Below are 22,304 nucleotides of genomic sequence, written 5' to 3'. Positions count from 1 at the left end.
TTCTATAAGATCCCCCCTCAATCTTCTAAATTCTAGCGTGTACAAGCCGAGTCTATCCAGTCTTTCTTCATATGAAAATCCTGCCATCCCAGGAATCAGTCTGGTGAACCTTCTCTGTACTCCCTCTATGGCAAGAGTGTCTTTCCTCAGATTAGGAGACCAAAACTGTACGCAATACTCCAGGTGTGGTCTCACCAAGATCCTGTACAACTACATTTAGATTTAACCTATTGTTAGAATAAAGATTAGCAATAAGAAATGGACAATGAAATGAAACATAGAAACATAGAAACATAGAAACATAGAAAATAGGTGCAGGAGGAGGTCATTTGGCCTTTGAGCCAGCAATACCATTCATTGTGATCATGGCTGATCATCCACACTCAGTAACCCGTGCCTGCCTTCTCCCCATACCCTTTGATTCCGCTAGCCCCTAGAGCTCTTTGCTCTCTTTTAAATTCATCCAGTGAATTGACCTCCACTGCCTTCTGTGGCAGGGAATTCCACAAATTCACAACTCTCTGGGTGAATTCACAACTCTCTGAAGGTTTGCTGTGTTCTCAGTATCTGAGCGATCTGCCTGTTCAATTTAACAAAGTTTCTATTCTTCAGTTTTTCTGAATAAGAGTAAGTAATGAAGAAAAACTATGTTACCTGTATTACTATTACTGAATTAGATTAAAGAAATTTAGATTAAAGAAAAAGATAGATACAAAAAGCTGGAGTAACTCAGCAGCTCAGGCAGCATCTCTGGAGAGAAGGAATGGTTGACATTTTGGGTCGAGACATTTCTTTAAACTTTAAAGACATCAGCTCCAACTAGTTAGATTAGTAACATTACCAATTTCACAAAGCTCTCCTCTGAATGATGTAGGGCAGTTACAAGTGAAGGATTTTTTCTTCCCAGCTTTGCATGTGGCTCCATTTTTACACGGATTAGGATTACATGGTGCAGATGCTTGAAAGACAAAATTGGCAAAAAGAAACACATGTGAAAAGAAAGATTATGCAGGAAACAAAACTGGAATTTTAGAAAAAGAATGGAAATAACTGGAATCATTCAGTTGTGAAGGGAAACACTGATAACAGACATTCACCATCAAAACCTACAAACAGATATTTCAAGACAATTGAGAAAAGTAAGATGAGGGAATAGATCATAAACATTGGTGCTTAATCATAATCATAACAAAAGATTGATTCAATTTAAATATATGAAAGTAGATATTAAATGATCCAAGAGGTAAATGTGGGAAGGTCAACTCATATAATAACAACATTTAAGGGACATTTGAACAGGTGCCTGGATAGGAAAGCTTCAAAGGGGAGTAGGGCAAACATGGGCAAATGAGACCGGCGTAGATGGGCGCCTTGATCAGTATGGATGAATTGAAGACTCTGTTTCCATGCTGTACTGTATGTCTCTGTATGTTTCTGACTCTGTGCAGACTACACACTCAAGAAGGAATTTGAAGGCAATTTATCCCGAAAAGGGAAATAAGGAAAAAAAACCATAGTGAAGCCGGACAGTTTTGAAATGGAAGATGGACAGGTGTCACAGACAAGAAAATCAAGGCGATTGTTCCAATTTTGATTTTATTACTGGCTAACGGTAGGAAGCAGAGGGTGGTGGTGGAAGAGTGGAGGCCTGGAGCAGTGTGCCTCGGTAGCTGGTGCTGGAACCACTGCCGTTTGTCATCTCCATCGACGGTGTGGATGAGAAAGTACAAGACATGAATAATACGTTTGCAAATGACACTAAATGGGTGGTATTGCGGACAGTGAAGGTGGCTATCGATAATTTCAGCAGGATGTTACTCAGCTGGGCAGGTGGACAAGAGAAATGGCAAATGGAGTTTGTCAGATAAGTGTGACGTATTGCATATTGGCAAGTCAAACCAGGGCAGGACCTTCACAGTGAACAGTGGGGCCCTGGGGAGTTTGGTAGAGAAGAGAGATCTAGGAGTACTAGTACATATTTCCCTGGAAGTGGTATCACATGTAGATATGGTAATGAAAATGCTTTTGGCAAGTTGGCTTAATCAGTCAGTGACTTGAGTATAGAAGTTAGGACATTATGTTACAGTTGTACAAAGTACTGGTGAGGTCGTACTTAGAGTATTGTGTTCAGTTTTGGTAACCATTCTGTAAGAAAGATACCATTAAGTTAGAAAGAGTGCAGAGAAGAATCTTTCCAGACTTCAGGGCATGGGTTATAGGGAGAGGTTGGACAAGCGTGGACCTTATTCTGGGAGCGCACAGGAAGCTGAAGGTTGAACTTACAGAGTCATATAAAGTGACTGGAACCCACCTGGAAGACCTGGCACACCCGCCTAGAGTGATAGGAGGAGGACGTTGGGCCGGTAGGTGAAGGCAGTGTGCTGCCTCAACGGTGGTGTGGGCCGCTAGAAGCCCTGCAACAACTTGGGAAGTGGCAGGATCAGATGCCGCTCCAAGAAGCCAACCGCACTTGGACTACAGTGCTGGAGCAGTGGCGGAGGCCACCATGGCTACTCTTGGCCAGGCTGAATCTGCAATGCCGCCATGACAATGGACCTTGGTAGTCAGGTCAAGAATCTAGCACTTACAACAACTGGGACTTGAAAATGACGCCAAACAGGTGACTCTGTATTCTGTCTCAGTGTACTACTGCCATACACCTGTACTGTATCTGATGCTTATCCAAGATGCATCTAAGTGCTTATATACAATATAGTGATACCTGCACTGAACTAAGTCCAAAAATGAATTTCATGTACCTCTGTACATGTGACAAATAAGGCCCCATACCATACCATACAGTTACAGAGAAAATGCAGATAATAAAGTGTAAGGAATGTAACGGGGTAGGTTGGAAGATCAATAATTCATCCTCAGTATACGAGAGAGTTCAGATTTTATTTTTTAGTTTGCAATACATTATTTGATTCATAATGAAACATGTCTTACCTTTTTTGCATGTAGGTAATACATATGGGTGCTTGCATTTACACTTATAATACGGTGGGTTGGACTGGATAATGCATTCTCCATTCTTACACATGTTTTTCTTGCAAGGATCATTCACTAAAACAAAAAAAAATGCAGAATGTATGCTAATGTTCAGCGTTCAATTATGTTATTGTGGATTTATATCAGTGGATGAATGTTTAAATAAATTATTTTGTGTTTATTTTGAATTATTATCACCTAAAAGATAAATTTTACTGATAGTGCAGACACGATATTCTAACTTAAAGCATGTAAAAATGTAAATAGGTTTTATAAAAATGCCTACATGTTTTTTTTACAATTCTGAAATGTGTTAATGTTTGATTAATTAAATAAATGAGGATAGATTTTATAACAAACAATGTAAATATGTAAGTTGGTATTTGTCCTTTGGGGCAATTGCAGCATAAACTCCATCTTTTGGATCGACTATTGGTTCCTTCTCCCTCCATCTAGAATTTGATTTAAACTAAATTTTTAACTTCGGACCAACATTTTATTGATTGGAATTTAACGTGTATTTGTTCTAAATGTCAGTGTCTTGAAAGTTTCATGTTATTAAGGATATGGGTCAAACATAGGCAGGTGGGCCTAGTGTAGATGGGACATGCTTAAAGCACACGGCATTCGGTGTTCAGTATTGATGTGGATAGAGAACTGGCTGGCAAACAGGAATCAAAGAGTAGGAGTAAACGGGTCCTTTTCACAATGGCAGGCAGTGACTAGTGGGGTACCCCAGCTATTTACAATATATATTAATGATCTGGATGAGGGAATTGAAGGCAATATCTCCAAGTTTGCGGATGACACTAAGCTGGGGGGCAGTGTTAGCTGTGAGGAGGATGCTAGGAGACTGCAAGGTGACTTGGTTAGGCTGGGTGAGTGGGCAAATGTTTGGCAGATGCAGTATAATGTGGATAAATGTGAGGTTATCCATCTGGTGGCAAAAACGGGAAAGCAGACTATTATCTAAATGGTGGCCGATTGGGAAACGGGGAGATGCAGCGAGACCTGGGTGTCATGGTACACCAGTCATTGAAGGTAGGCATGCAGGTGCAGCAGGCAGTAAAGAAAGCGAATGGTATGTTAGCTTTCATTGCAAAAGGATTTGAGTATAGGAGCAGGGAAGTTCTACTGCAGTTGTACAGGGTCTTGGTGAGACCACACCTGGAGTATTGCGTACAGTTTTGGTCTCCAAATCTGAGGAAAGACATTATTGCCATAGAGGGAGTGCAGAGACGGTTCACCAGATTGATTCCTGGGATGTCAGGACTGTCTTATGAAGAAAGACTGGATAGACTTGGTTTATACTCTCTAGAATTTAGGAGATTGAGAGGGGATCTTATAGAAACTTACAAAATTCTTAAGAGGTTGGACAGGCTAGATGCAGGAAGATTGTTCCCGATGTTAGGGAAGTCCAGGACAAGGGGTCACAGCTTAAGGATAAGGGGGAAATCCTTTAAAACCGAGATGAGTATAACTTTTTTCACACAGAGAGTGGTGAATCTCTGGAACTCTCTGCCACAGAGGGTAGTTGAGGCCAGTTTATTGGCTATATTTAAGAGGGAGTTAGATGTGGCCCTTGTGGCTAAGGGGATCAAGGGGTATGGAGAGAAGGCAGGTACGGGATACTGAGTTGGATGATCAGCCATGATCATATTGAATTGCGGTGCAGGCTCGATGGGCCGAATGGCCTACTCCTGCACCTAATTTCTATGTTTCTATGTTTCTATGCTGGTCGGTGTTGGCAAGATGGGCCAAATGGCCTGTTTCGACGGTGTAAGGCTCTCTATCACTAAATCAAGGGTTCTAGATTTGTACATATTTTTTCTCATTTGGTTCTGGTATACCGATAACTGTTCATCATTAGTTGTTCATAAATAAGTGAAATAACATTGTTATGTGCTATTAAAGTTGCCAGTGCTAAACGGGACGAAAAAGGTTGGATATCCCTGCTGTAAATTAATTAAATATTTGATATATGAGAGTTCTCCCTTTCTTCAAGATCAAATTTCTCATTGATAGATTACTATCCATAGTTACCATGGTGACTGTTGCATTACCTTTCTATCGTGGTTCTATTTATTGAACCATCTTGTGTGATTCTTTTGTTAACCTGCTTCAGAAGATTCGAGGGAGATAATATGGGATGGAGGAGTGGAAATAAGGGCAAGTTTCTCCCCACTATTAAGAAATCCACCATGCGAGGAAAAGAAGAAAAAATGGTCGTAGGAAGGCCCAGTCCTAAGGCTAGAACACTGAACTATAGTGAAAACTGCTGAAGATACATGACAGGCAAGACAGCATTGATGGGGGAAAGTAACAGAGGTAATGCTTAAGCCAACAGAACCAGGTTAAATAACTTCTTAAGTACATCATTGTGAAGTTTAACTCTGCCTTCTCCACAGGTGTTGATTGATCCGCTGAATTTACAGACCCTTTTATGTTAATTTTGGAGGTTCTAGTTTTCATAAATTCACAAGTCATAGGAGCAAAGTTAGGCCATTCGATCCATCGAGTCTACTCCGCCATTCAATTATGGCCAATCTATCTTTCCCTCTCAACCCCATTCTCCTGCCTTTTCCCCATAATCTTTGACACTCTTACTAATCAAGAACCTGTCAATTTCCGTTTTATAAATACCCAATGACTTGGTCTCCACAGCCGTCAGTGGCAATGAATTCCACAGATTCACCAACCTCTGGCTCAACAGATTTGTTTCCAGTACCTTTAGGAACTGAGGAAACATAATTTTCTGAGTGGACATCTTTGCTTTACTGCATCAGTTCTAGCAGAGCAATGATAAGGGCACTCTCTTCAACTCCCCACCCCTGATTATTGCTTGGCAGATGTAAACTGACATAATGCTTCATTCCTGCCTCTTCTGCAATTCAGATAGGATTTGCTGCTAGGATTATGTTATGATTATGGGATTTTTTGCATCATAAAGAATGGATGATGCCCTGTTAATCAAATTCAAATTTATTTATATACTGATAGTGAGCTACCAGCAAAGAATCTCTTGTCATCATTAGGAGGTAGTAACAGGAGAGCAAGTAAAACATAAAATGACACTCAAGAGCACTTTCCAAGTGGTAGTTCATTAGTCAGATTACACTTTGAAAAGCCCAGAGGTAATCAGAGGTCATGTATTAATTCATATTTTTTCATTAATTCATCTTCCTTATTATCTCACATTAAGCAGCTGAGTAACTTCTCCATGTCGTAAATGGTTCCCTTACCTACACATCTTACATTGTGAGCCCTGTCTGCAGCAGAAACACTCTCACAAGCATCAGCAATTACTCACCACACTTTGCTCAGAATAGGTTTTCCCCTTATTCAAAAATGGGCAGTAGGAATAAGCCAGGAATCACCACTCTGGTGCAAAGTCAAGTGTAATGAAATTAGTGGAGGAAGTTGTCAAGGGACAGGATTTGCACTTATTTGGAAAGGCAGGGACCGATTAGCGGAGCCACTTTGGTTTTGTGCAGACAAAATCCTGTCTCAGAAATCTGACTGACTTTTTTTGAGGAGATCACTAAGAAAATTGATGAGGACGGTGGTACAAGTGGTATACATGGGGTTTAGTAAGACTTCAGCTAGATCCCACATGGTAGGCTGGTTGAGAATGTTAAATTAAATGAGGTCTGAGGTGTATTGTCAAACTGGATCCAAAACTGTCTGGGAGATAGAGGGCAGAGGTTAGTGGTGGAGGGATGTTTTTCAAATTGAAAGTTAGTGTAAGTGTTGTATGCAGAGATAACCATTGTTGTTTGTCTTAGTCATAAGTCATAGGAGCAGAATTAAGCCATCCCGCCCATCATCTAATCCGCCATATGCATTGATAATTCCCTCTAAATCCCATTCTCCTGCCTTCTCCCCATAACCCTTGACACCCTTAATCTCCGCTGCCATCAGGTGATCCATATCCCTCAATTCCCTGCATGTCAATGTGCCTATCTAAAAAACCCTAAATGCCACTATCATACCTGCTTCCATCACCTTCCCTGGCAGTACATTCCAGGCACCACTAATCTCTGTGTAAATAACTTTTCTCCTCTCATTTTAAAGCTATTCCCACCAGTCTTTGATATTTCCACCCTGGGAAAAAGGTTCTGACTATCTTATCTGTGCCGTTTATAATTTTAAATACGTCTATCAGGTTTCCCCTCAACCTCTGGTGCTCCAAAGAAAACTCAAAGAGACCAGCTGGCCATCCACCGCGTGCATCATTTTCCCCATTCTCCACCAGTTGCTGACCCGTGGCTTGCACCCATGTGCTCCCATACTCATTCTCGCTCCACTGACCTTCTCCTTTCCAGATCAGACATCCAGAGCAGAGATACACAGTTTGTACAAGAGGAAAAGTCAATGTGAGCAGAGCAGCACTGAGTCCTGATGTTCCAGGCAAAAGCAAACTGCAGAAGATACGTAATGTTGCAGAAACCACAATTTTTACAAAGCATAAATTTTAGTTTAGGTGGGGCCGTGTGGATCAGAATATTAAAATTCATTGCATCAAATCATTCTGACAACTGACGTCATCTATTTTGAAATGCATTAAAAGTTATATTAAAAGCAGAACTATTTTATGGTTGTTATGTTTATGATTATGATCATCTTTCAATGGGCAGTGGAATACAAAGAGCACTGAAGCACCAGTGCAGCAAAGCATAGCTTTAAGGCATACAGGGTTACTCCTGCCAGTTGCTGCGTTCCTTATCCCAACTATGTTTCTAGTGGCCCACAGAGAAAGCAAGCACAACTAAAATAGTATTCATTAGCTAATGAAAGCTTGAGAAATATGATTTTAGAGGACAATGATATTATTCTAAGCTGAAGCATGTTACCATTCTGGCATCTTCTTCCGATGAATGGGCGAGGACATCGGCAGGTGAAACCTGAAACAGTTGTTTCACAGGTTCCCTGGTTCTGGCAAGGGTTTGAAAGGCAAGGATCTGGAAAAAATAGTCCTTTCATTAATAAATCATCACGCCACTTGGATGTGGTTTGATTTTAATGTCAACCAAGAAGCTTAGGCGGAGAGTACAAAATGCACAAATTGTTGGAAACGCTCAGCACTTTTGGAGAAAAACAATACAGGGAAAACTGAAGCCTTAATGGTGTTTCTCCCTGCAAAGACCTGTTCAACCTCAGCACAAAATCTGATATAAAAACCGAAAATGCAATAAATGTTTTATTTTGCAATAAAGTTCTTATGCGGATAGGCTTAATATATCAACGTTTCCATTCTTCTCAAATTATTACTTCATTCTTCACGCTTCCAATCAGTCCAGCACATCTTTCTTAATTATGACTTGCAGAATAATCTATAGGGCATGACATACTCTTGGCATTGTTTGGTCGTAGAATCAAACAACACAGAAACAGGCCCTTCAGCCCACCATGTTCCTGCTGTACTTCAGGTACATGTCTGTATTAATCCTGTTTACAAGCTCTTCATTTGCAGCCTTCTACATGTTGGCGATTCAAGTGCTAATCTCAATACTTAAATACTGAAATAAACACAGAAGTTCTGCCTCTACCACTCAGTCAGTGCATTCTAGATTCAGATGGAAAAAAATATTCCTCAAATCCCCTCTAAACCTTTTAGCCTTTGCCTGAAACCTATGCCCTCCAGTTTTAGATATCTTTGCTATGGAGAAAATGTTCTAGCTATCCACCTTATTTACAACCCTTATAATTGTGTATTCCTCTATCAAATTCCCATTTGGTCTTCTACACCAAGGGCAACAAATCTAGCTTAACCAGTCTTTCCTGTGGCGTGAAATGCTTCATCCTAAGTAACACCTGGATGCCTTACCTATAGCCAATCCGCTGCAATCTTATCTAATATGGTAACAACAACTGTGCCCAATATGCAGCTATAGCCTAAGTAATGTTTTATGACGTGCTATCATAATCTCCCTGCTCTTTCGTTCTCTGCCCTGGCTAAAGAAGGGAAGTATCCATACTTGTCATTCATCACCTTTTCTATCTGTGCTGCTACCTGCAGGGATCCTTGGACTTGTAGACTGAGGTCCCTCTGTTCCTCAATAATCCCTATGGCGCAAACATTCATTGTGTATGTCCTACCTTTATTAGTCCTCGCAAAGTATATCACCTTGATTTATTAGCTTTCAATTTCATTTGCTATTGCTTTGCCCATTGTATAAACTGATCACGATATCATCATGTGTACTGTTACTATTTCCCTCATTAGCATCAAGTGAGGAATATGTCTGTTAGCGGTCTAATGCAATGAAATGCTCCAAAATAGCATTCCCAATTCCAGTAACCTAGACCAATATAAGTGTAAAAGCAGATAATTTATGTCCCAGTGCCACTGTTCATGATTGCATTGGTACTTGGTGAAATGATAAGCAGCATGCGAGGGGATTTATCAATTGTACTGGTTTAAAGCTGATGACCACAATTGGCATTCACTCACCTTGATGGCCACTTAAGAGTCTTGCTTCAATTTGAAATGATTTTTTTTTCATAGTAAACTATAAATATTTTCTCACAAATAATATGAAATATTAGGCCCTCATAGGCCCCAATGAAGCTAATCTTCTTGGGCACGAGTATGTAGCAACACTATTACTTTTTCTATACAAGCCTATAACATTTGCTAACTGTGTAATATATGTTGTGCTATGCAAAATAAACAAATAAACAATATACACGTTCTAAATCACACAGATCTTAACTGCAAAACAATGTATTAAGTTGAGAAAAATGTCCACCAACCATTATTATTATGGGGATATTCCATCCAACTGGGATAACCGTCATCATCTGTTCCTGTATGATCGTCCCCTATGATTAAGCAACATTAAATAATTAATATTACTATATAATTAGGTTCAAATATAGAAAACTCGTTTTACCTTTACCTCTCACTTTTCCAAACAGAGCATTTATAACTTTGTCCACATAAATACTTTATCACATAAACATCCAAACCCACCCTCTTGAGAACAAAGATTGGATGAGAACTCATCAAAGGCAGCAAGGCAGCAACAGGAAGGAGAATTTCAAAGGTCTCTCCAAACAAGATTATGTTTTTGATTCAACCACCCTTAATTCCATCCCAGCATGCCATCAGCCATTATTTTAGTGCAATCCCAGTTCAGCAGAAGGTTGTAAAAGAAATCTACCAACTACAAACAACAAAAGCTCTTGAGGAGATGAAGATTGTGCTGATGGACTAAAACACGATGAACAAATTCTCTAGGGACCGTTATAATCCCAAGACCCTTAAATGGGTAGAAGAAAACATGCTCACGGACCTGAGATACACCATTAATATAACCATCATCAAAACAGCGATATGTCACATTGTAGTAATTACAGAAGGGTCTCCAGAAAAGTGCAAGATGTGGCATTAAACCATACATGGCCTTCATTGACCACAAAAGCTTTCAACTCCATCATCCAGGAAAGATTATGAAATAATCGTTTCAAATTTGGCTCAGAATAGGTTACTGTTCATATCTATTTTCTGATCATATGTAAACCTTAATCCTGACCAATGTATCTACACAGATTCACCCCAGCTCAGACTGAGGTCAAAGAAGGACTGCGTCATCACAACCAATTTGTTTTTCAATCTTCCTCAGTGCAGTACATTCCCTCACCTCCAACATGCTTCCTACCAGAGGGCGTCAATGGAGAAGCTATTCAAGCTTCAATGTCTCCTCTCCAAAACCAATTACACTTGCACAGCTGTACATTTGGCTGCTGAATTCCAAGTCGTCATTAATACCTTCACTGTAACAAATAAGGGGGATGGCTTCCCATTAAACATTACAAGATAAAACATCCTCTACCTATCTGTGCCAACAGCTTGGTATTGCCCTTCCTGACAATCTTGATAAGATCCTGAAGAACATGGATCACTTTAAGAGTGCAGAGAAGATTTCCCAAGGATGTTAACATGACTCAAGGGCCTGAACTATAGGGAGAGGTTGGAAAAGCAAGGACTTTATTCCTTGGAGCACAGGAGACTGAGGGGTGATCTTATAGATGTGTATAGGATCATCAGGGGAATTGATAGGGTGAATGCACATAATCCTTTACCCAGAGATAGGGAATCAACCAGAAAACCAGTTTGAGAGGGGAAAGATTTAATAGGAACCTGAGGGGAAATATTTTCTCTCAGAGAGGGTGGTGTATATATGGAATAAGCTGCGAGAGGAGGTAGATGAGGCAGGTACAATAACAACGTCTGAAAGACACCTGGACTGGTACATGATAGGAAGGTTTAGAGGGATATGGACCAATGGGGCTGGCTTAGTTGGGCACCTTGCTCAGCATGGACGAGTTGGGCAAAGGACACGTTTCCGTGCTCGATTACTCTTTGACTTTCTGAGCCTCAGGAATCATCTCAAATGAAAGAAAGAGCAGCTGGAAAGTCACCGGCTATCTTCAGTCTATTTTGAGGAATACGCGGAGGCTGTGAACAAACGATGCGAGGAGCGCGCAACATTCCAACCAACCCACCCTCCCGCTCCACCAAGCACCACCTGCCCCACCTGTGGCTGAGTCTGCGGATCCCACAAAGGACTCTTCAGACACTTCAGAACCCACAGAAGTTGAGTGGAAGCGAGCCAACCTTGACCGCGAGGGACGGCCTAAGAAGAAGATTTTATCAATGATTCTCAAAAATATGTGTTGAGAGTTATTTACCGTCTACTGAAATGGTTGTTTGCATAAATTAGAAGATTAGTGTTTTTGGACATGCACTTAAGGGATTACAAAAATTGATTCATTTTTCATGACCTTGGTATTTTAGGCAAATAGTATAAGCTAGCTCACATGTTTACTTTATTTCACAAAGACATCTTAACTTTAGAAATCCAAACAGAAGATTTTTTTTTGTACTCTGTTGGGAAAATAATAAATGTATTTCGTTTATGAAGGCATTCACAATTCCACAGCACCTAATTCAGCGTTGAAGCTCTACACCATATGAAAGGCATTTATGAAATGCTGGTTCAATTAACCCTTAGGAGCCTTGAGGTCCAAGTTCATAACTCCTTGGAAGTGGCAACATAAATAGGTAGAGTGGTAAAGAAGGCATATGGTATGCTTGCCTTTATTGGCCTAGAGCATTGAGTGTAAGTCAGGATGCCATGATGCAGCTTTGTAGGACTTTCGTTAAGCGAATTTTGAGTATTGCATGCAGTTTTGGCCCCCTTTACAGGAAGGATATGGTGGCTTTGAAGAGGGTGCAGAAGGGATGATGTCTGGATTAGTGAGTATTAGCTCAAAGGAGCGGTTGGGCAGACTTAATTGTTTTCTCTGGAATGCTGGAAATTGGGGGGAGACTTGAAAGAAGTATATAAAATGTAATTATATAAATAAAATTATGAGAGGCCATGATAGGGTCATAATCCTTTCCACAGGGTGGAAATGTCAGACTAAAGAGGATAGCTTTAAGTGAGGGAGGCAAAGTTTAAAGGATACTAGACCAGGTGCGGACCCGTTGGGCCCATCCTCAAGGCAATATTCCACCACTGACCCATAGCCCACAACTGCACAGGCACGGCTGAGGGGTTCCCGTTGTGACACCAGAGATCCCCGTTGTGACGTGAGTCACGGCAACCCTCCCCCAATCTAGCCTCGCCATCCCTCTTCCTACCCCTATCTTCCTCCATTCCCCCTCATTCCCCAGCACTCCCTCCCCCTCCTTTTCACCCTCCCTCTTCTTTCCCCTCTTCTCCTCCCTTCCACCACTCCCTCCCTTACCTCTCCCTCCCTCTCTTTCTCCTTCCCTCAGTCACTCCCTCCCTCCCTCCATAACCCCTCTTCCCTCCCTACAACCCTCCTCTCCTTCTATCTCCCTGCTCCCTACCTACCTACCTCCCTCACTTCCTACCTCCCCCACTCTCCCTCTCCTCTCCCTTTATCCCCCACCTCTCCCTCTCTCCCTCCCCCCCACTTTCCCCCCACCCTCCCCCTCCCTCCCTCCTCTCCCTCTATCTCCCCTCCCCCCATTCCCCTCCCTCTCCCCTCCCTACCCCCCCTCCTCTCCCTCTATCTCCCTGCTCCCCCATTCCCCACCTTCCCCCTATTCCACCCCTCCACAATGAAATTACAATGTATTTTTTTCAATGAAACCTCTCCCCTCTCTAATCCCCCCACAATGAAAATCATTTTTTTAAAATTAAATTCTCAATGAAAATTGAGTTTTTTCTTTAAAATAACCTAAACACAATGTTAGCTGTTAATGAAAACGGAAGAATTTGATTAAAACTGAGTTTTTTTTTTAAATCCCGACTTTTTATGTAAATAAGATTCGGGATCCCATTGTGACATCATTGTGACATCGAACACGGCTGACGGACAGGGCAAGTGGAAAAGTGGTTTGAAAAACGATTTTTGAAAAGTTTAAAATGTCAATAACGTAAAATATACCATCAAACTGAACAAAACTTGTTTCATTTACATCACAGGACAATGGTGAGTAAGGTGGGCCAAAAATTGTAGCCCTATCGTGTGCCGTATTGGCAGGGTTTTGGGATCTCATGCGCACGCATACAAACAAACAAACAAACAAGATGAGAGTTTTAGTAATATATAGATGTGTGGGGCAAGGTTGTTTACACAACAGGTGGTGGGTGCCTGGAATGCACTGGCAGGGGTGGCAGTGGAGGCAGATACCATAGTATCTGGCATTTAAGAGGTTTTTAGGTAGGTAGATCATGAGCAGGTAGATGAGATTAGTTTATCTTGGCATTAGGTTCGGCACAGATGTTGTGGGTCAAAGGGCCTGTTCCTGTGATGTGCTGTTCTATGTTCTATTTAACATTCTGTTTCTTTACTTTCAATTTTTTGCCCTGATATTCTGGAGAAAGTGAGTCATGCTGGGTTTACAATTCCACAAGTGCCAGAAGTCATCTGATACATTGGGTAAAGGAGCTGTGACACTGTGTGAGGTACAGCTGTGCCTAACCCTGATGTTATTTTGTATTCACATATACATACTTTCCATGAAAGGCTACTGGATTATGTTCAGGAGTTGAACTAATCTTTTTTGTTTACCCAGTTGTGCCCAGTTAAATTCAGCACAGACTAGAGGTTTGGACAGGTATTCATTACTTTGCTGCAATTCTTTATTTTTAAGATTAAGTGTTGCATCCCGATACATGGATACATAACATTGGGAGGGAACGGTGGCGCAGCGGTATAGTTGCTGCCTTACAATGCTAGAGACCCAGGTTCGATCCCGACTATGGGTGCTCTCTGTATGGACTTTGTACATTTTCCCCGTGACTGCATGGGTTTTCTCCGGGTGCTCTGGTTTCCTCCCACACTCCAAAGACGTGCAAGTTTGTAGGTTAATTTGGCTTTGGTAAGATTGTAAAATTGTCCCTAGTGTTTAGGATAGTGCTAGTGTATGGGAATCACTGGTCGGCGCAGACTTGGTAGGCTGTAGGGCCTGGTTTCGAGCTGCGCCTCTCTAAACTAAACTAAACTAAACTAAACTAAACTAAACTAAACTAAACTAAACTAAACTAAACTAAACTAAACTAAACTAAGCTAAACTAAACTAAAATAAAATGCTTCACCAGGCTGGATTATGCATAAAAAACCCGCCTTATACCTTGCCTTCACCTCTCACACGATGCCTCGAATCACCCTTACATTTAACAACTACATGTCCCACAATGTCCTGCTGGCATTGCTGCCCCAGCCCTTCCACAAGGCAGAGTAGGCTGTGTGCAGCATTAAGAGCCTGTCCCACTTTCACAACCTAATTCACAACCTTTTTTACTTGTGGACATTTTTCATCATGTTGAAAAAACGCCCGGACCTACTTGATGCCACGGGTACCTAGGACTAGCATCACGACCTGCTACGACCTTCCTACGACCTATCTACGACCTTCTACGACCTTGTGACGACCATGCTGCGAGTATGAGTCAAGGCCAAACTCGGCAGATGTCGTGAATTAGGTCGTGAAGGTGGGACAGGCCCTTTACCCTGACAGCCCGTGCAACAGTAAGCTTTCCCACTGATATAATTAAATATATTAAATAGAGAAACTGTTAAAAATCATTTCAGTAGATGAAACAAATAAAAAATAATAAATTCACTTAAAACCCCACTTTTGGCATGTAAATTAAGTAAAAGTATTAATATAGTTAAAATAAACAAAACAATCCATGCTCCCACTGAACTACCAGATTCAAAAGCCTCTTCGCTGCTGTATCAGACTCCCGAAAGGACTCTCATATGCTAAGGATGAATTCCCGATCTTACGATCTACCTCATCGCCGACCTTGCACATTTTTTTGCCTGTATTTTGTGTGTGGCTGTAACACTATATTCTGTACTAACCCTATTTTACCTTAGACTTTAGATATACAGCGCAGGAACAGGCATTTCGGGCCACCGAGTCCACACTGACCAGCAGTCACCCCGTACTATCCTCCACACCACAGACAATTTACAATTTTTTAAATAGAAGCCAATTAACCTAAACCTTGTACGCCTTTCGAGTGTGTGAGAAAACTGGAGCACAAACACACACGGTCACAGAGAGAAATGTACAAACTCCATACAGACAGCACCTGTAGTCAGAATCAAACCCTGGTCTCTGGCATTGTAATGCAGCAGCTCCTCCGCAGTGCCACTGTGACATCCTTGTTGTACTCATATCTGGCACGATTTGCCTGGATGCCATTGTTCATCTGTGTGAATGTTCAATGGGGTATTTTCTCTGATAGATTCAGGTTTATGAGGATAACTGGCAAATGGCTAGAGACTACATAAAAGCCTCTTGGTTCAAACCAGCAAAGCTAGAAGTATGTTATTTGTTCATCATATTTTGCATTCAAATCTAAAGTAAATATTCAAAAATGCTTTGAGATTTAAGATTAGTCTCCAGTCTTTAGTAGAGGACATCAAAAACTTCAGGGTTTGCAATTGAATATCCATCTGTGCTTTACCAGTCTCAGTACATAGAATGGTTATGACACTTAGGTTTGTTTTGTCAACTCAGGAGAAACGTAAATATCTGAATCAATCAACAGCTGGAACCTAGGGCAGGTTTTTGGGACCATGGGTCTCTGCAAGAAACTCACATGAAAGTGGGCAATCTCAGCCTCTCCCTGAGGTCATAGAGTCATCGAGTCATATAGTAAGGTAACAGGCCCTTCAGTCCAAAACATCCTGACCGAGATGCTCCATCCAAGTTCCTCCCATTTACCTATATTTGGCCCATGTATAAACCCTACCTATCCATGTACCTGTCCAAGTGTCCTATAAATGTTGTTATTGTGCCTGTCCCAGCTACCTTCTTTGGCAGCACATTCCATTTGCCCGCCACCACTGCTGGTTCCTGTTTTCATGCGATGTAAAATACATGGATAGGACAGCTTTGGAGGGATATGGACCAAATGCTGGCAGGTGGGACTAGTGTAGCTAGGACATGTTGGCCGGTGTGGGCAAGTTAGGTCGCAGAGCCTGTTTCCACACTGTAAAACTCTATGACTCTAAAGAAATTGCTGAGCTCCTGATTACAGATAAGACTATGGGACATGGTCAAATCTCAGCTCAGGACTTTCTCTGCAAGACTAGCTGGTCCTCTAGTTATACTGTTCCAGTACAGTCACACGACTGGAATCTACCTCATGAACAAATCCAGTCCAGCTAAGTACTGACCCATCAGACTCTCTCAGTCAGCAAAGGAATATTGATTATTTCTAAGGTAGACAAATGTGCTGGAGAAACTCAGGAAATAGGCAATGAAGGAACAAAGGAAATAGGCAATGTTTCGGGCCGAAACTCTTCTTCAGACGGATGCTGAATTATTTCTAATGCTGGTGACTGCTACATATTAAAGAATAAAGAAAAAAAGAACAGCATTCTGCTCTGGACGTCATGCCAATACCCTTGAGTAAGAGTGTCTTGTCGGCTAGAAGGAATTATTTTTGGCATTGGATTTGTCTTGTAGGCATTTTGTCCTCTTGTCATCACTCCTGCCCTAGTGTAAAGAGGTTTGCCTCCACCTGAATGGCACTTACACCACAATCTCAAAGGGAGCACTAAGGGGACTGTAGCCACAAAGTGCTGGAGTAACAGGCAGCATCTCTGGAGAAAAAGGATGGGTGACGTTTCAGGTCAGGACCCTTTAGTTTAGTTTTAGTTTAGTTTAGAGATATGGCGTGGAAACAGGCCCTTCGGCTCATTGGGTCCACGCTGACCAGCGATCCCCGACTCTTAACACTATCCTCGACGCTAGGGACAATTTAAACATACACCGAGCCAATTAACCTACAAACCTGTACGTCTTTGGAGTGTGGGAGAAAACTGAAGATCTCAGGAAACACACACGCAGTCATGGGGAGAACGTATAAACTCCGTACAGAGAACACCCGTAGTCATGATCAAACCCGGGTCTCTGGCGCTGCAAGTGCTCTAAGGCAACAACTCTACCGCTGTGCCACCGTGCCGCCCTTCTTCAGACTGAAAGTAGAGGGGAGGGAACTAGAGGTAAGAAAAGGCCAGAACAAAGCAGGGCCAGCGACAGATGACCAAGGATGGGTGAAGCCCCATTATCGGCTGAGGAAGAGGTGATAATGAAGGGATACAAGGATGTGAACCAGTGGGACGACTAGGGTGGGGGAGAAAGGGAATGAAGGGGTTACTTGAAATTAGAGAAGTCAACGTTCATTCCGCTGGGTTGTAAGCTGCTCAAGCGTAATATGTTACCCCAGCACTTTGTGTCTATCTCGGGTATAAACCTGCAACTGCAGTTTCTATCTACATATTGAGGGACTTTTTCAGAATACATAGCAGCTGGTTCTCAGTTCACAGCTGTTGACTGCTGCTGGTGATGCCTTTAAGCTGCAAAAGATAAGCACAGCTTCCATTCTAGTAACGGATGTGTCCGCCGGTAGTAGTTGTAGCTCCTGACTCATGATCATGAACAGGTCGAAGAATAAGATGCATTGATTAGTGGGGCAAGTAGTCAGTATGCACACTTGCTTTGGGGCATCCTTGAATTTCCAGTTGGGGCATGATTGAAGCACGATCAGCTGGCACTTCCAGTGGACCTTATTCTGATGCTGCTTCAGGTTCTTCAGGAGCAGTGGAAGGGGTTTATCACTTGTTCATGGGAGAGATCTGACAGTCTGTCCATTGTTCCCATCTGAATGTAATCGAATCCCCACTGTTTTCCACAACATTCTGTTTCTGCAAACATTCTAATCGTATGGCTTATGTTATTAGTTATATTAAGAAACCAGAGCATGTGGAGGAAACCCATGTGGTCACGAGGTAGGTGCAAACTCCACACAGAGAGCATCCAAGGTCGGGATCGAACACGGATCTCTGTTGCAGATACTTGGAATGTGCCTTCTCTTGTCAATACGGACATGAGTAGCAATACAATGGACATACTATCAGTTCCCTTCTGAGTCCTAACATGAACATCAATCACCATTGTTGAGTTCATATCCTGGAATCTATCATCAAATAGTATTGCAGAAATACCAAATTTACCTCCAGATTCAGGACAGTTTCTTCAGATATTATCAGGCAATTGAATCATCCTCTCACCAGCTTGTGTGCTGTCCTGACCTCCCATTGAATTCTTTGGAGACTATCTTTAACGGAATTTATCTTGCACTAAATGTTATAGTCTTTATCCTGTATCGCTTCTCCGTGGATTGTCACCTTGTCATGGTGGAGAAGCTTGTGTGGTCCTGAGATCCTGAGAGAGATGCCGTCTGGAGTTATGCTCCCGGTAGGGCCACCCATGGCGGTAAGGTCGAGGAGGAGGTCTCTGAAAAAGGCAATCCAACCAAGACCTCAGTGGTGGATCAGGCGGAGGACAATGGTTGACCTTAATGGAGCATCACAACGGCTGGGAAGGCGGATGAAGGCTGCAGCAGAAAAGGGTCTCCAGTCGTCTTGGACTCCACGCCACTGGATCCTGACCCAGATCTGTCAAGGACCGTGGGGTGCCTTTTGTGCACCAGTCTACCCACGTTAAATAAAGTCAAGCACAGGCGTCCTCCATATAGGGAATAGCACCCTGGAGACACCCATGGTCAGCCACGACCGAAGGGGGCCTAAGAATATCCTGTATCTGTATATTGTGGATGGCTTAATTGTAATCTTTCAGTTCACTGGATAACATGCAACAAAAAGCTTTTCACTGTACCTCGGAACATGTGACAATAATAATCTAAACTAAAGATGGCAGAATATTAAGAAAATGTGCCAACACCTACTCAGTGCCCAAGCAGCAAAGAATCGAAGCAGTCTTGCTGAAACTTTGCAAGAATTTTTGTGAGGTGTTGACTTGCACTGTGCATTAACTGAGAAACATTATGGTTGGCAATATCAGCACCATTTGTTAAAATATGGTCTTCACAACATCTGGTCTAGCAGAATTGAAGAAGAATTGGTGCATTGTTCCCTGATATTCAAATTATACCATTAGTCATGGACTCTGCCAGGGTTCTTCCTGTTGGCTAATCAGAGCCATATATTGAAAAAATCAGGCATTTTCAAATAAAAACATTTTCTTTCAAACGTAAAGTGAGGACAATTACCTGGACATGGATGGCAAGTTTGAATTTTTAAGTAAATAAATTGTACTGTCCATGATTTCAGCTGAAATCTTGTTATAATAAAAGTTAGATGATCCTTGGGGTGTGGGGGATGGGATATGAAGGAGTAGAGAGTAGTAGAGGATTGATATTCATGGGGAAAATACTTGAAGCTGGAATTAGCTTCATTCTATTAAATGCAGAAATGTTGGATCAGGGGTCAAGTATTACTAACTTGCACGATTTACATGAAATGCCCAAAGGAATGTAAGCCTTCAGCTATTGTGAAGGAACTGTTCCGAGAATGGTGGTGTCATTCTGCCTGTTGTTAATGAGCAATTAAACACTTTGCCATGTGATAGCTGAACCCCTTTTATGAGATTCAAGTCGAGAGCAGTTCTATAGTAAAATTGAAAGAAATTACAGTGAAAATTCCCATGCATTCCACTTTTTCACTGTTCATCTCAACGCAAGCATTATCCATTGCAGGTCATGTTTGGAGAATGTTGTGATCTACTCAGTCAATGGCCGTTTCTTTATTAAACACAATTTTTATCTGCTGAACATTGATATATATATATATATATATATATACACACATATATAGGTTAAAATACACTTACCATAATCACTATAGGCTTTCTGTGGAGAAACAAAAATATGATTATTTATAAAACCATAGGTAAGTTTAATGAGCAGTGCAATTTTAGAATGTGTATTTGAAAGCTTTTGAATACGACAAGTCTCTGGAACTCCTATGAGAATTGTGTCATATTAAATAGTATTTTTCCACCCTACCTTACATTTTATTACCTACAGTGCAAACTGGAGAGGTTATATTTCTCTTTTAACCATTTAAATGTCTTTACAGATAATTGACTTGTTGATGCAATAAAATTATGACATCACTGTGTCAACATTTGCATTGTCATATTTGTATGTTAGTTGAGTGAAATGTTTGCACAAAATTTGCACTGTCGGCAGTGGGCCTTTAAGACAAATCTATGTTTTAATGAAATGGGAACTTAAACCCCAGCCATTATTTAATACATATTGAATAATTACAATGATCTTTTCTCAGCTGCTTCTTGTAAAGTTGGTCTCCATAATATTTTTATTACTTCAAGTAAAAACGGTATTAAGGGAGTAAGTTCGTAGCAGGAAAAATAAAAACAGCATGATGTCATTTACTAAGAATTCCAAGCAAGAAAATGATATCATAACTGAGAGGCTTAATGAATCCAGCATAGAGTTAACTGAGCAGAGACATCATGGGAAAGACTTAAGAAACTGTGCAGTAACCCATCGAGAGAGATCGAGGCACTGTAATGAATTGGTGCTTCATCAAACATTTTGCAGTGAATGGACTAACTAAATTCAACAACATTCTCAACATCAATCACATCAAAACTGGAAAGTTATGTGCAATCATTTTGGTCATGGACCTATGCATACTTCTGGCAGGTTGCAAAGAGCATTTTGCTTCTATTCGTAACTTAAACAAAAATATTGCAGTTATACACTTGAACAGGTGTGTAAAAAGTGCTTACTTACAGAAAGCGATGATGCAGCCAGCCAGATGTACAAGCACCTAGTCATTAACCAAACTATTCCTTTTGGCATTGTTCTAAGATTTGAAAATGATGTGCTTTACTTTGGACATTTGACTTTCTGCTATTTATATTACAACACATCCGCAGAAGTCAAGGGTCATATGAACATACTAGAAGTTATTAACCAGTCTTTAAACATAGATAATTTACGAAGCAAAATCTTTGACTTTGGGAAAAATAGGAAAAAAGCTCAAAATTATTATGGGTGCATTTGTGAAAGCATTGGCTACTTAACAGTTTTGTCAGCCGCACCTCCTTTCAACTGATCTCCCAGTTCAATTGACAGTCTGATTGTAGAGAGGGATATTGAAAAAAGCCGCCAATCTATCTGGTTTAGCCCCCACAGCATGTTTTTAGTACATGTAATACCATGGGTGAAAGTCATACGTCAACATCATCCCCAAGTTTTCACCCAAATCACTTTATATTTAGGAATAATACCAAATAGATCGCGGGACACAAGGAACGGCAGATGCTGGAATCTTGAGCAAAACACAAAGTGCTGGAGGAACTCAGCTGGTCAGGCAGCATCTGTGTTATTGAACGGTCCTTCCATAAGATAGGGTACTGTCTGATTGTGGACTTTGGACTTTGTCTATGGAACTGTAGCGCCAAAATGCTGAGAACTACATTGTGCACTTTTCCTCTTTGCTCTACCTATTGTACTTGAATTTGACTTGATTGCATTTATGTATAGTATTTTCTGACCCAAATGGATAGCATGCTTTTCCCTGCATCTGTGCATGTGACGATAATAAACATAATCCTAAATACGCATCACACCTCTTTTTCCTACCCCTCTATTCTCGTACCATCTTTCACCATCCTAGTTATCCTACTCCTTTCTCCTCATCCTTACACTCATATCCCATCCCTGAGTCATCTCTCCTCTTTTCCCTCACCCTCTACTTTCCTATCCAAATCCCCCCCACCAGCTTTACATTTCACTCTTCCTCATCTCTCCCTTGGTCCCCTTTTCGTCTCTAACCTAGTCACTTACTCCAGCCAATGGACAATCAATTCCAATCCCCACTTATATCCACTCATCGCTGACCAGTCTTTGTCCCACACCCATCACTCTGCTCCCAGTTGCTTCCGCCCTACTCCATCAGTCTGAGAAAGG

At 41.4% G+C, this 22,304-nt stretch overlaps 1 protein-coding gene across 1 annotated transcript in view; it reads right to left on the bottom strand.

Moving 5' to 3' along the window:
• The window catches only part of habp2 (hyaluronan binding protein 2), an 88,316-nt gene extending 66,326 nt beyond the window's left edge, over positions 1 to 21,990 (bottom strand). Inside the window, exons 1-7 of the mRNA XM_055647460.1 lie at positions 21,123 to 21,990; positions 20,192 to 20,210; positions 11,535 to 11,633; positions 9,748 to 9,816; positions 7,845 to 7,952; positions 2,950 to 3,066; positions 842 to 958 (exon numbers count right to left, since the gene is read on the bottom strand). Of these exons, the coding sequence (XP_055503435.1) occupies positions 842 to 958; positions 2,950 to 3,066; positions 7,845 to 7,952; positions 9,748 to 9,816; positions 11,535 to 11,633; positions 20,192 to 20,210; positions 21,123 to 21,191 (598 nt within the window). The 5' untranslated portion in view covers positions 21,192 to 21,990. The remainder of the gene's footprint in view (positions 1 to 841; positions 959 to 2,949; positions 3,067 to 7,844; positions 7,953 to 9,747; positions 9,817 to 11,534; positions 11,634 to 20,191; positions 20,211 to 21,122) is intronic.
• Positions 21,991 to 22,304: the final 314 nt, after the last annotated feature.

Source organism: Leucoraja erinacea, chromosome 15, assembly GCF_028641065.1.
Source record: "Leucoraja erinacea ecotype New England chromosome 15, Leri_hhj_1, whole genome shotgun sequence".
Taxonomy (NCBI): Eukaryota; Metazoa; Chordata; class Chondrichthyes; order Rajiformes; family Rajidae; genus Leucoraja; species Leucoraja erinaceus.
Note: the sequence above shows the minus strand (reverse complement) of the source record. Positions and strands in the feature narration are given on the sequence as shown.